We start from the raw sequence: 13,810 nt of genomic DNA on the forward strand, positions 1-13,810 counted from the left end.
TGTTCTGCTACTGGGTGCATTCTGCTGTTGAATTAGACCTCAACAAAAATAATAATTTGCAGTGTTGATTAAGAAAGGCATTCATTTCATTAAAACATATTTTAATTATAGGGGTTTGGCACAGCATCATTATGAATCTGCTTTGTTTCTATACAACACAGAGTTTAATCCAGAAACTGTGCAACAATCCCTGTAAAAAAAAAAAAATGAAAAAAAAAAGACCACATCATCTTTTTTTACAGTGTATGCTGATTCACACACGTCCCATCTGGACCCTCCACATACACTCCTAGGAATGGTGTGGCTAAAACAAATGTTTACATTTGAACTGTTGTTTAGGCACTTTCTCCCTCCAAATGTTGCTGTGACTATAAATCACATCACATAGTTGCTAGTCGTAAACACTCGCACTAGTTGAATGTTGTGTACTAACTACACTGTAAAAAAAAATTCTGTAAAAAAACGGTCATCTACTGGCAGCTACGGCTGCCAAAAGAAAACCAAAAAATTAAAATAAAACATTGTAAACCAAATAATGATCAAAAATATTATTTTTACAGAAATTTTCATGAAACGTTTTGCGGAAAAATATCGTAATTTTACAGATTTTTACTAAATTATTAAGATCAACCACCTTTAATAAAGTGACGATGCAAACAGTTCTGCAGAAAAATACCTTTATTCTACAGCTTTTCCAAATTATTACGATCAAACACCTTTAATGAAGTGACAATGCTGGTAGTTCCACAGAAAAATACCATTATTTTACAGATTTTTTCTGAATTGTTAAGATCAACCACCTTTAATAAAGTGACGATGCAAACAGTTCTGCAGAAAAATACCTTTATTCTACAGCATGGGTGTCAAACTCTGGCAGGCGGGCCAAATTTGGCCCGCCGTGTAATTTCACTTGGCCCTTGAGGCGATATCAAATTAACACTACAGCTGGCCCGCCACCGCATTCACCACTAATTCTAATACTTGCCAACCCTCCCGGGAGTCTTCCAAAATCCAGCCAGCCAGCCAGCCAGCACTCAAGTGAATGCAACGCATATTTCATCAACAGCGATACGGGTTACACTGAGGGTAGCCGAATAAAAAACTTTAACACTGTTAGAAATATACGCCACACTGTGAACCCACAACAAACAAGAATGACAAACACATTTCGGGAGAACATCCGCACCGTAACACAACATAAACACAACAGAACAAATACCCAGAACCCTTTGCAGCACCAACTCTTCCGGGACGCTACAAGGTGTGTGTGTGTGGGGGGGGGAGGGGGGGGGGGGTTGGTGGTAGCGGGGGGTGTATTTTCATTATTGTTATTTTATTTTCAAATTTATTATTAGCCTGTGGAAAAAGTTTATTTTGATATTTACCTCAGAAGGCTGCACATAGAAAAGAGGCATTCAATTTTTATTTACATTTTATTTGATATGCCATTGATATTTTTTAATTATTATTATTATTATTATTTGAAACTCGATTTTGCATGTCACTACAAAGTTATACAAGCCTTGCTTGTTCAATATTCAATGCAAAACTTGTTTGGGTCCCTAATTAAAAGGTTAATTTGTTCAACCTTGGCCCGCGGCTTTGTTCAGTTTTAAATTTTGGCCCACTCTGTATTTGAGTTTGACACCCCTGTGTTAGATTGTTAGTATGGACATAGACTTGTATATAACAAGCTACATATTTAATGAAAGATCATTACTGTAATTTTACATGAATTTGAAAGTGATTTAAGAAAACAGAAAATGTTATGTATAATTAATTTGGTATTTTTCTGTAAAAAAAATAGAAATATACATAGTTTGTCATTACTGGCATATATAATTAAAATAACATGTGGATTGTTTGTTTACAGATAATGTCTTCAATTCTACAGTTTTATAAACTATTTTAAAAAAAATAGAAAAATTACAGTGGAAATTTAGAGTAAATTAACCATAAAAATAGGATTTATTTATTTTTACAGTGTACACATGTTAGCAGCTAATAGTCTTCTTGCCTGGTTGGTAGATCAAAGCTACAATATGCACATTTGCGGGATATTGTTTTAAAAGCATTGTTGACCTGTGACATAGTTGGGTCTTAACCCGACTGTACAAAATAATATGTGTAATATGCATAGAGTTAGAAATATGTTTTATATTTATTTTGTCAGTAGTGACAAGTAGGGATGATACTCAAAACCGGTTTTCCCGGTTGTTCGATAAGAAAATAACCGAGTCCTCGGACTCGAATCCCTTTTTGAGAACCGGTACCCGTTATCGAGACCACTATAGTAAAGAAAAGAGTTGGTTCTTTATTCGAATCCCTCGGAACGAATCCCGTCCCGACCACGAAATGCTCCGTGTGACATCACAATAAATCAGTCACGTAGCTCAGTCATTAGGCGCAGATAGCGAAAGCAGGAAAACAATGGACGGGAAAAAGCGCTCCAATGTGTAATAAAGTTAAAAACAAAGGGTATAATCCAATGAATAACTTTACTGAGAGATTTGAGCAGGGTACAAACTCATGAAGAACACTTTTACGACCCACCGGAAACATAGCAACCAGGCTAGCAACGCACCTCCTTTACGGCAGCTGGCGCAACGTTCTTAAAGCAACCGCAGCACATACATATATATACAACATATCTCCCTTTTTTAACTTTTGTTTTTCACACTGTATATGTGTTGTCTGTCTAACTATAAATAATGCAGACGAGGCGTGTTGGCTGAGTTCTTGACGTTTACTTTCACGGGTGACGACATGCAACAACACTTTTCGGGGCTACCGCGCATGCTCGTCACTCCCGTTGCATGATGGGTAGTGTAGTTGTTATATTCCCTAGCTCGGGGGTCGGCAACCCGCGGCTCTAGAGCCGCATGCGGCTCTTTAGCGCCGCCCTAATGGCTCTCTGGAGATTTTTCAAAAATGTATGAAGAATGGAAAAAGATGAGGGGAAAAAAAATACATTTTTTGTTTAGTATGGTTTCTGTAGGAGGACAAACATTACACAAACCTCCCTAATTGTTATAAATCAAACTGCTTATATTAAACATGCTTCACTGATTCGAGTATTTGGCGAGCGCCGTTTTGTCCTACTAATTTTGGCGGTCCTTGAACTCACCGTATAGTTTGTTTACATGTATAACTTTCTCTTTCTTTTGTGTAAGGACGTGTTTTATGCCACTTTTTTCTGTCTCATTTTGTCCACCACACTTTTAACGTTGTGCATGAGTGCACAAAGGTGAGTTTTGTTGATGTTATTGACTTGTGTGGAGTGCTAATCAGACATATTTGGTCACTGCATGACTGCAAGCTAATCGATGCTACATGCTATTTAGGCTAGCGATATGTACATATGGGTGAGGGCGGACCTACGTCACTTCCGCCTACCAATCCCCTAGCAACCGGGAATTCGTTGAAAACAAACCAGCTCACAGCGAACACAGCATTGACAGAAAAAGCATTTAACGAGCGTTGTGGCTTGGAAGTCGGCGTTAAATCCTTCATTTACGCATTTTTACTTATTCGCATATCGTGTGAAAAAACGAAAATGTATTATTTGCGTCAGACTCGTCTCAGTGAACTTTAAAGCTTCTCAGGCTTAGCTTAGCTTGCTAGTTAGCTTAGCCTGAGCGCTACTAAGAAAGAGACGCGGAAGTTATCAACAACAAGATCAAGTGTTAGTGTATAAAATATTGAGAGATTTGAGGGCTACATGTATTGTTTAAGTACAACTGTTCTTCGCCAGGTGTTCTTTGGCCGCCCTGGCTTACGTTTTCCCGGTGGTGTCCATCTTAACGCTGCCTTTGGTATCCTCTCGTTGTCCGGTTTTCGAAAATAGCTAGCTAGGCTATACACTATATAGTATATACCGCATGTTATTTTTGTATCAATCAATCAATCAATGTTTATTTATATAGCTCTAAATCACAAGTGTCTCAAAGGGCTTGTACAACAACAACTTCAGCTGTCGAACGTTATAAGGTAAAAATTCAGTACAACATTAGCACGGACGGTATAGCCAAGTTGTGGTTAAGAAGGTGGATTTTTGTTCCTTATATTTACCAGAAACGAAGTGATCCGAACACACGACCCGGGACTTTGGGGGACTCCAGTGAGAACCGTCCTCGTTTTCCCGGTGTAAAGCTGCGAGCCATTTGTCTTGTCTCTGTGGGCTTTTATCGCGCTTTGGCAGAACAAAATACAACCTTTGTTTTCCCTGTTTCCAGTTGTGGTTAGCACAACCAAAAACAACACAGTTTTTCGGCATTTTGGAGGCAGAATGAACCAGCGTAGGTCGACAGGTTAAAGAGTAATGGCAACGGTTTGTTTTCCTCGCCAGTCTCGTTGCTATGGCTCGAAGAACCCGTATGTAGCTCAGTTGCCCGGATGTCGGCCCTCACCCATCGCATCATTATGCCTCATTTGTAGCTATATTTGAGGTCATTTAGTTTCCTTTAAGTCCTCTTAATTAAATGTATATCATATGACACATGTAATATGGCTTTTAATTTTTTGCGGCTCCAGACAGATTTGTTTTTGTATTTTTGGTCCAATATGGCTCTTTCAACATTTTGGGTTGCCGACCCCTGCCCTAGCTCATAACATCTTTCCCCCTATAAAGAAATAATGTTAACTCAATAAAGTGTATTTCTTTTTTTAGCTTTAACTTTTCATTTTTTAGCATTGTAACCACATTTGCAAACAACCTTTCTCTTCATAGAATTTTCTTTCTTTCTTTAAAGTACAAAAATGTCAAAGCATCATAAACAGTTAAGTCAAATAGCAGCAGAATTGCACTTTTTGGAGAGCTGTATTATTTCCAGTTTTGTGCCCGAGGGACTGATTTTATTTAACACTATATTATTATTTATACACCTATAGTGATCACAGAGACAGGTTGTTTTTGTGTTACTGTATATATTTGTTTTTCTTAAAAATCCCACTTAATATACTTTGGGTAACAACAGTCAATGTTTATTTATTTTATTTTATTTTTTAGGGGGGTAACAGTCAATATTTATTTATTTATTAGATTAAATTGTTTTCTTGTATAATAAAAGTGAGCTTTTGTTAAACCAAATATTGTGTGTTTTTTTCCATATACAACAACCTATCTGGACACTATAAGAGAATCGATAAAGAATCGGTTCGATAAGAGGATTCGATAATAGGCTCGAACTCGATAATTTCTTATCAAACATCATCCCTAGTGACAAGGCTAACATGCTGGAAAGTAGATGCTGCAACCTAGTGGCTGAAAAGGGTAGACTTTTCTATCAGTGTAATACAACAAATGTTTTTTTTAGGATTCATGTAGCGGATAGCCTAGGCCAAATTCTAAAGCATACACACACAAAAATGTTAACATTTAAATGATCACATTAAATAATGAGAACAAGTTAAGGGATGCTTGTCACAGAACATGCTGATGAAAGTACATTGACAAATTATTTACTTTCTGAGATTACACCAGTGGTTCTTCAAGGATCTGGCAAGAGTAAGGTTAGTGGTTCTTAAGTACCACCTCAGAAAAAACTTGCCTCTTCAAGTATCAACATAATGACCGCCATTAAAATACAGTAGCGTATTAGGCCTAAATATTCATTAAAAACAAGTTTGAGGTTTTATTTGAAAAGTACACTTAACTAAAATATGTTTTTGCTCCCATTTTCAATGAGTTGAAGTGAAAGATGTAAAATGTTTACTCTATACACTGCCCTTTTGTCGTGGGCAGTACACTTGTGCAATAATCATGTTGTTTAGTCCGCATCTTGATATGACACACCTGTGAGGTGGGATGGATTATCTTGGTAAAGAACAGGTGCTCACTTACAAATGTGTGAACACTATTTGAGTATTGGCCCTGCGATGAGGTGGCGACTTGTCCAGGGTGTACCCGCCTTCCGCCCGAATGCAGCTGAGAAAAGTCCAGCACCCCGAAGCGGTAGAAAATGGATGGATGGATGGATGGATTTGAGTGTAATAGGTCTTTTGTGTATATAATAAAAAGTTTTAGATTTTTGCGTTCAACTCATGAAGAATGGGAGCAAAAATAAAAGTGTTGCATTTATATTTTTGTTAAGTATATGTTTAATTTTGGCATCTGTAACACTACACAGTTTGAACAGTAACACTGTGTTTTGAATATAGGAAAATAAAACACTGTATTTTAATCTAGTGATTCTTTGGCAGACCTGGTTTCCTCCAAACATTGTTTGGCATTCACGCCAAAAAGTTCAATCTCTGTCACATCAGACCAGAGAATTTTGTTTCTCATGATCTGAGAGTATTTCAGGCGCATTCTGGCAAACGTTTTGCTTAGAAATTGCTTCTGTCTGGCCACTCTACCATGTAGGCCTGATAGGTGGATTGCTGCAGAGATGGTTATCCTTCTGGAAGGTTCTCCTCGCTCCACTGAGGAATCCTGTAGCTCTGACGGGTTCTTGGTCACCTCCCTGACTAGACTAAGATGAATGCCGCAATGTACATGGTAAATGGGTTGCACTTGTACAGGTATAGCGCTTTTCTACCTTTCAAAGGAACTCAAAGCGCTTTGACACTATTTCCACATTCACCCATTCACATTCACACACAGAGACATCCTGGATGAAAACCAACGCGTCCAATCCAATCTGATGGAGCTTGAGAGGTGCTGCAAAAAGGAATGGACCAAACTGCCCAAAGATAGGTGTGCCAAGCTTGTGGCATAATATTAAAAAAGACTTGAGGCTGTAATTGCTGCCAAAAATGCATCAACAAAAGATTGAGCAAAGGCTGTGAATACTTATGTACATGTGATTTCATATTTTTTTATTCTTAATACATTTGCAAAATAAAATAAAAACCTTAAACAACATTTACACATTGTCATTATGGGGTTTTATGTGTAGAATTTTGTGGACTAAAAATGTATTTATTCCATTTTGGAATAAGGTTGTAACATAACAAAATGTGAAAAAAGTAAAGCGCTGTTAATGGATGCACTGTAAATAAAGAACCATGCAGGCCTGACATTTACTCTGGCAAGGCAAAAAGGACCGGTGACAAAGATAAAGGTTCTGATATTAATTTCACTTTTATTTACAGGAACAACAGAATATATAATAGATGTGGTATGTTAAAGCTAGACAAATTTTGGGTTAGTACTGGGGCGTTAAAACTTTTTTTTTTTATTGCAGGCCACATCACAATCATGGCTGCCATAAGAGGGCGAACCGTAACAGTGAATTCTTACTGTATAATCACCTCATGATATTATTACACAATTGCCTATGCATTATATTGTTTTAACTGATTGATTGATAACTTGCCTTGAAATCATAAGTCGAGGTGACAAGCAAATATCTAGACACTGTATTTATATTTGAAAACAAAAAAAATACTTAAAATACCTTGTTGCATGATCAGATATTTTCATTATTTTCACTGTCCTGCGTGGGTTCTCTCTAGGTCCTCCGACTTCTTCCCGCCGCCAAAGAAATACACCTGGGGATAGGTTGATTGGCAACACCAACTTGGCCCTAGTGTGTGAATGTGAGTGTGAATGTTGTCTTCTATCTGTGTTATCTGCAATGAGGTGGCGACTTGTCATGAGTGTACCCAACCCTGCCTTCCATCCTAGTGCAGCTGGGATAGGCTCCCCCGCCTCGCGAACCCGAAAGGGACAAGCGGTAGAAAATGGATGGATGAAAAATTGAAAGATCAAATATATTTATCAACTAAGATGAGATGATTTATTGATGCACATTATTTCTGGGTTTTCGTGGACCACAGAAAAATTATGTGGCCAGATCTGGCCTCAGGCCTTGAGTTTGAAACCTGCGGGTTAGCAGACGGGGCTTTTATAGATGTACTGTATCGGTCAGTAAATGGTACTCATATTGGCAATGATCTCTTATCCCTAAACATAGCCGGCTCCCGGCCAGGTTAGTTCCACAGTTACTTTGGCAACATATCCTGCTAAATCCATATCCAAAGTTAATCCTCAAACGTGTCCTGCATATAAGAAATCCTGCTTTGTAGTACAGGCCTCTGATACATACAGAAGGACAATGCTATTGCCACTATCCTTCTGGTGTTCCTTATCCACCTTACTTACTTTTTCTGGAAATAGATGCAATTTTTACAAACAACCAGCTTGGGGTGATCATGATTACATGTTTTCTGCTCAGGATCTTTCTATGTGGACTTCTGCATGTTCTCCCCATGACTGAGTGGGTTCCCTCGGGTACTCCGGCTTCCTCCCACCGCCAAAAACATGCACCTGGGGATAGGTTGATTGGCAACACTAAATTGGCCCTAGTGTGTGAATGTGAGTGTGAATGTTGTCTGTCTATCTTTGTTGGCCCTGTGATGAGGTGGCGACTTGTCCAGGGTGTACGCCACCTTTCGCCCGAATGCAGCTGAGATAAACTCCAGCACCCCCCGCGACCCCGAACGGGACAAGCGGTAGAAAATGGATGGATGGATACGCCAGTTTAAATTTATTAAGGACAAACAATATTAAAACAATGATGAAGATTTTTAGCTTCTACCTCTCTCGCATTGCTGTCAAACAGGTTTAAGAGTAGAGCCAACTGCAAAAAGTCTTGGCAGTAACATTAACGAGTAATATAATTTTATCAAGGGGCCTTGTTGCACACCTCCACAATGGCTTCTTGCAGTTTCTTCACAGAGGCCGTCACCAGTTGGAAACTTTCCTGGAAGCTGCCGTTTCCCTCCATTAGCCAGGAAGCATGAAGCTCTCTGATCCATGTCAGGAAGTCATCCAGCTGCTTCTGCACAACTGCTTGCTCCTCCAGCTCGGCCTGCAAAGCATGTCTGGCGCACACCTCCGCCTCATAGGCCCTGTGGAGGTCAGTCATGGACGACTCCAGTCTGAGCATCTCCTGCAAAGAGAGAGGGTATATTTTACACAGTTCATCATCTGTCGCCATGAAGGCATAACTAGAGAAATTAAAAATGATTAATAACAACAAATAACACTCTATTGCGTGATAGTTTTGTTATACCAGGTTTGAGGTTTCTTCCCTACAGGGAATTTGTCCTTGCATCCAGTTGTGCTTGCTCATGTGATGGTTTTCTTTACCCTGTATGGGAAGTATAATTTTTAGACCTCCTCAATGTGTTAAATGTCTTGAGATCATTTCTGTTTTGAATTAGCACTATATTGATCGGGGTATCCAAACTTTTTTCAGCAAGGGCCACATACATAAAAAATTGAAGGATGCAAGTCCACTGTCATACATTTTGTATATCAAAGATTCTAAAACCAATACAATGTAGGCCAATCAATACAGTATATGCTAGCTACAGTACATCTAAACAACACTTCTACATCTTAGCTTTGTGTTACAGCGGACAAAGCCAATTAGTGTATTATCTAATCTAAGCCCCTTTAGATATTTAATTTCTTATAACAGTACCGGTAATCCTATGTTTATCGCTGTTAATTGGTTCCGGACATGATCGCGATAACTGGGTAATCGCTGGGATCGCTGGTAACAGGGAGGAGGTGAAAAGAGTTCAGGGGCTGCTGAAGACCAAACTCAGGGAGGCCAAGGAGAACTACAGGAGGAAGCTGGAAGGGAAGATGAAGGACAACAACATGAAGGCATTTGGAGAGGTATGCAGACCATCACCGGCCTCAAACCGTCGGGGGGTAGGGAGGTGGACGGAGACAAAGAGAGGGCAAATGAGCTAAACCAGTTCTTTAACAGGTTTGACACAGTGGCTCCGACAAGCTCCTGCCCCCCCGAGACATGCCAGCCGGCCCCCTGACAACTTCAGCGAACCAATCCATCCCCACCCCCCCTCCTCACATCCCCCCAACTCCAATGACTACCTCACCCCACTTAACACCTCACCCTCAGTTTGATGAACCGCCCCTCCCCCAATCACCTGAGACCCCCCAGTGTGTCTGTCTGCAGAACAGGTGAATGCACAGCTAAATAAGTTACACACAGGCAAGGCCGCGGGTCCTGACGGTGTGAGCCCCAGGGTGCTCAAAGCCTGCGCCCCACAGCTGTGTGGTGTGCTCTGGCACATCTTCAACATGAGCCTTAGGCTGCAGAAAGTCCCCACACTGTGGAAAACCTCATGCGTGGTCCCCATCCCCAAGTGCCCGCGACCCAGCATGTCGAAGGACTACAGGCCGGTGGCTCTAACCTCCCATATCATGAAGACCATGGAGAGGTTGGTCCTGGAACAACTCCGCCCTACAGTCAAGCCCCACCTGGACCCACTCCAATTCGCCTACCAGTGGGAGTGGAGGACGCAGTCATCTACCTACTGAACCGAGCCCACACCCACCTAGACAAGCCTGCGAGCAGTGTGAGGGTCATGTTTTTTTACTTCTCCGGTGCTTACAATACCATACGGCCTGGGCTACTGGGTGTGAAGTTGGAGACGATGCAGGTGGAGGTTCCCTTGGTGTCCTGGGTTGTTGATTACCTGACTGACAGACCACAGTACGTGCGACTGCAGGACTGTGTGTCTGACAGGCTGGTCAGCAACACCGGGGCCCCGCAGGGCACAGTCCTCTCCCCCTTCCTCATCACCATCGATTTTACTGCCACCTTCAGAAGTTTTCTGATGACTCTGCGATAGTGGGGTGTATTGTGGATGGTGATGATGAGGAATACAGGGCACTAGTGGAGGATTTTGTCACATGGTGCGGAAAGAACCACCTCCAGCTTAATATGACGAAGACCAAGGAGCTGGTTGTGGACCTGGGAAGGAGGAGGAGTACTCCGGCGACCCCTGTTTCCATCAGGGGGGTCAATGTGGACATGGTTGAGGATTATAAATACCTCGATGTACACATCGACAACAAGCTGAATGGGTCAAAACATGCTGAGGCACTCTACAAGAAGGGACAGAGCCGCCTCTACTTCCTCAAGAGGCTAGGATCTTTCAACGTCTGTACAAAGATGATGAAGATGTTCGACGAGTCGGTGGTGGCGGGCGCCTTCTTGTACGCTGTGGCCTGCTGGGGCAGCGGGCTGAGAGCGAGGGACGCAAACAGACTGGACAAGTTGGTAGAGAAGGCCAGTAACGTGGTGGGAGTGGAGCTAGACTCTCTGTCGGTGGTGTCAGAGAGGAGAAGTCTAGCAAAGCTCCTAGCCATTATGGACAACACCTCCCACCCACTACACTCGGACCTTGCAGAGAGAATGAGCACGTTCAGTGGAAGGCTCAGACTCCCAAAATGCAACACGGAACGACACAGGAAGTCCTTCATACCGACAGCCATCAGACTGTATAATGCATATGTTCCTTGACTGCACTTAAATGTAGAGTATATGTAGAATTATATATTATATATATAATATAATATATATATTATATTATTTATTATTATTATTGTCTATTGTGAGCGAACTGTGGTGCTGAATTTCCCCCAGGGATCAATAAAGTACTTTCTATTATATTCTAAACTGATTTACTTCCGTGAAGTAGGAATCATTCATCTTAATTTAAATATTTTAATAGCTAGAGCATAAAAAACATGTTTAGGACCGTCCAAAATTATTTTTTGTAACATTATGAGACCCTGTTTGACATGAAATAAAACCCTTTAGTCACCTTTAAACTCTTTTAGTCCAATATAGTAATTGGCTCAAGGCTGAGGCAACCATTGACCATGATAATGAACAGTGTGCTCTGATTGGTTTCAGGGATGTCAGCACCCTTTGAGAAAAATTAAGGAAAATTTAAAATAAAAGAGGAAAAAAATTATATCACACTAAGTGCTGCCATGCAAACCCAGAACGAAAATTCTGAGATTCAAGACTACATTTCCTGCAATTGGGTGCATTTCTACACCATATTTTACCTTTAGATTTATTCTCATCTACCAACCTCTTTTGGATGTCTTCTTTTGACACTCACATGTCCAATTTAATGTAGCACTTTTTTTTTTTTTTGTAATTTACTAACATAATTATTAGACTTAGACAACTTAGACAAACTTTAATGATCCACAAGGGAAATTGTTCCACACAGTAGCTCAGTTACAAAGGATGGAAAGTGTAAGGATGTAAAGCAGGGGACCCCAAACGGATCCGGCCCGCCAGCGTCCAAAATCAGGCCCGCGGGAAGTCCCAAGTATTAAAAAAATAATAATAAAACAATTTTTAAAAAATTCTGTCTTTTCTTATCCACTTTGTACTGCTTGCTACTCACGGTGTCTCCTAGCCGCTCGGGCAAATCATATTGTCTAAAAATGCATTTTCTCATCGATAACGTGACATCATAGCGCGCGCGGAAAGTGCGCTATATATATCTAATATATACTGTATATATATATATATATATATATATATATATATAAAACCCAACGCGGCCCCCGAGTCAAAAAGTTTGGGGACCCCTGATGTAAAGGATAATGCAGGTATAAAGTAGACTAAAAATGTACCGTGGTAGCAATATGAAATATATGTAATATTTACATATGTAAATATTACATATGTTATATTTGAAAACGTAATGTAAAATTATACAACATTCGGAAACTATCTTGTAGGTGTTGAAATTGTGTTGCTTTGTATTGTTGTGTGTCTATGTGTGGTGCAATCATATGCGCACAATATGTATTATGTATTGCTCAATTTTTAGTTCTTTGTTATTTTACTTTGTAGCTGTATGTAGAAATGGCGCCGCTGAAGTGGCAGCTAGTTGCATCAGCATCCACTCTCTTTTAATGTATTTTATGTCCTTTGTGTTCTTTGATGTTTCTCTCTCGTTTTCATGTGTTTGTTTTTACTTTTTTTGTGGACTTTTTGTACCTGCACTGCAACCACATAATGTCCCTTTTGTGGGATGAATAAAGTATATCCTATACTATCGTACCCAATATAAATTGTACACTTTGCTTTTATGTATAATTATTATTTAGCTACATTAGACATGATCTTGTAACGGTTCAATTTGATGTATCAGACCTCATTGGAATGGGCGAGTATACCTAATCTGGAGGTCCGTGGTTGACCCACCTGCGTGTCCTGGGGATGTTTACTGTGGGGCTGGTCCTCCGGCAGCAGGACATTGGGCGGAATAGTCAAACAGCGAGTAACCAAAAGCGCATCCATGGCCTCTGATATCTGCTTAAAACGCTGACATAAAAAGTGTTGTAGCTTCCGGGTACACTCCCTAGCTCGCACCCGGAGCTGCTCCACCGCTGCTTCCGACTTGCCTTTCCTCAGTTGTCGCACACACTCTGTCTCCACGACCGGCAGGATGTCGCACAGACAGTCCCAGAAGGCGCTGTAGACCCGCAACATGCATGTCTGCGGAGTGAAGCCGAAAAACTGCGACTCGTACAATTGTAAATTTGACGAAGGGAGAATGTCTAAATCATCACAGGAGTCTTCTCTGACATCCATTTTTGTTTATACCTTTCCCGCTTCTTCTTCTACTTCTTCTATCGTTTAATGGCGGCTGGCAACCAACCTTTAAATGCTCATTACCGCCATCTTCTGAACTGGAGTGTGAATGGAGACGCGAATTGAATATAATTTATTTTCTTTTTTAACCCTGTCTTTTTTTAAATGTAATACTAATTCAATACCCACAACTCCTACATCAGCTGGTATACCTAAATACACGTATTTACTCTGATGATAATATTTTTTGTATATTGAATATTGTCTTGTTTCTGAAACTATGATCTTCTTACTGATCAAGTCTTACTACTTTACTTGTCTTATTTTCGTTTATCCAATTAACTGCCATGTAAATCCCTCATAAAAACAGATAATTTGTCACATACAGTTGTCCCATGCCACATCACGTTTGAAAG

The 13,810-nt window shown here is 40.4% G+C and overlaps 1 protein-coding gene across 2 annotated transcripts; it reads right to left on the reverse strand.

Moving 5' to 3' along the window:
• Nucleotides 1-8,475: 8,475 nt before the first annotated feature.
• mis12 (MIS12 kinetochore complex component) lies at nucleotides 8,476-13,463 on the reverse strand. Of its 2 annotated transcripts, XM_062026155.1 has the most exons (3): nucleotides 13,005-13,461; nucleotides 9,021-9,098; nucleotides 8,476-8,897 (listed from the first exon to the last, which is right to left on the reverse strand). In XM_062026155.1, the coding sequence occupies exons 1-3, from the start codon at nucleotides 13,392-13,394 to the stop codon at nucleotides 8,631-8,633; spliced, it is 735 nt and encodes a 244-aa protein (XP_061882139.1). In that variant the 5' UTR covers nucleotides 13,395-13,461; the 3' UTR covers nucleotides 8,476-8,630. The 2 variants fall into 2 exon arrangements, with proteins under 2 accessions (XP_061882139.1, XP_061882147.1); XM_062026163.1 differs by lacking the exon at nucleotides 9,021-9,098 and having other exon boundaries at nucleotides 13,005-13,463.
• Nucleotides 13,464-13,810: the final 347 nt, after the last annotated feature.

The sequence above is a fragment of the Entelurus aequoreus genome, linkage group LG02 (assembly GCF_033978785.1).
Source record: "Entelurus aequoreus isolate RoL-2023_Sb linkage group LG02, RoL_Eaeq_v1.1, whole genome shotgun sequence".
Taxonomy (NCBI): domain Eukaryota; kingdom Metazoa; phylum Chordata; class Actinopteri; order Syngnathiformes; family Syngnathidae; genus Entelurus; species Entelurus aequoreus.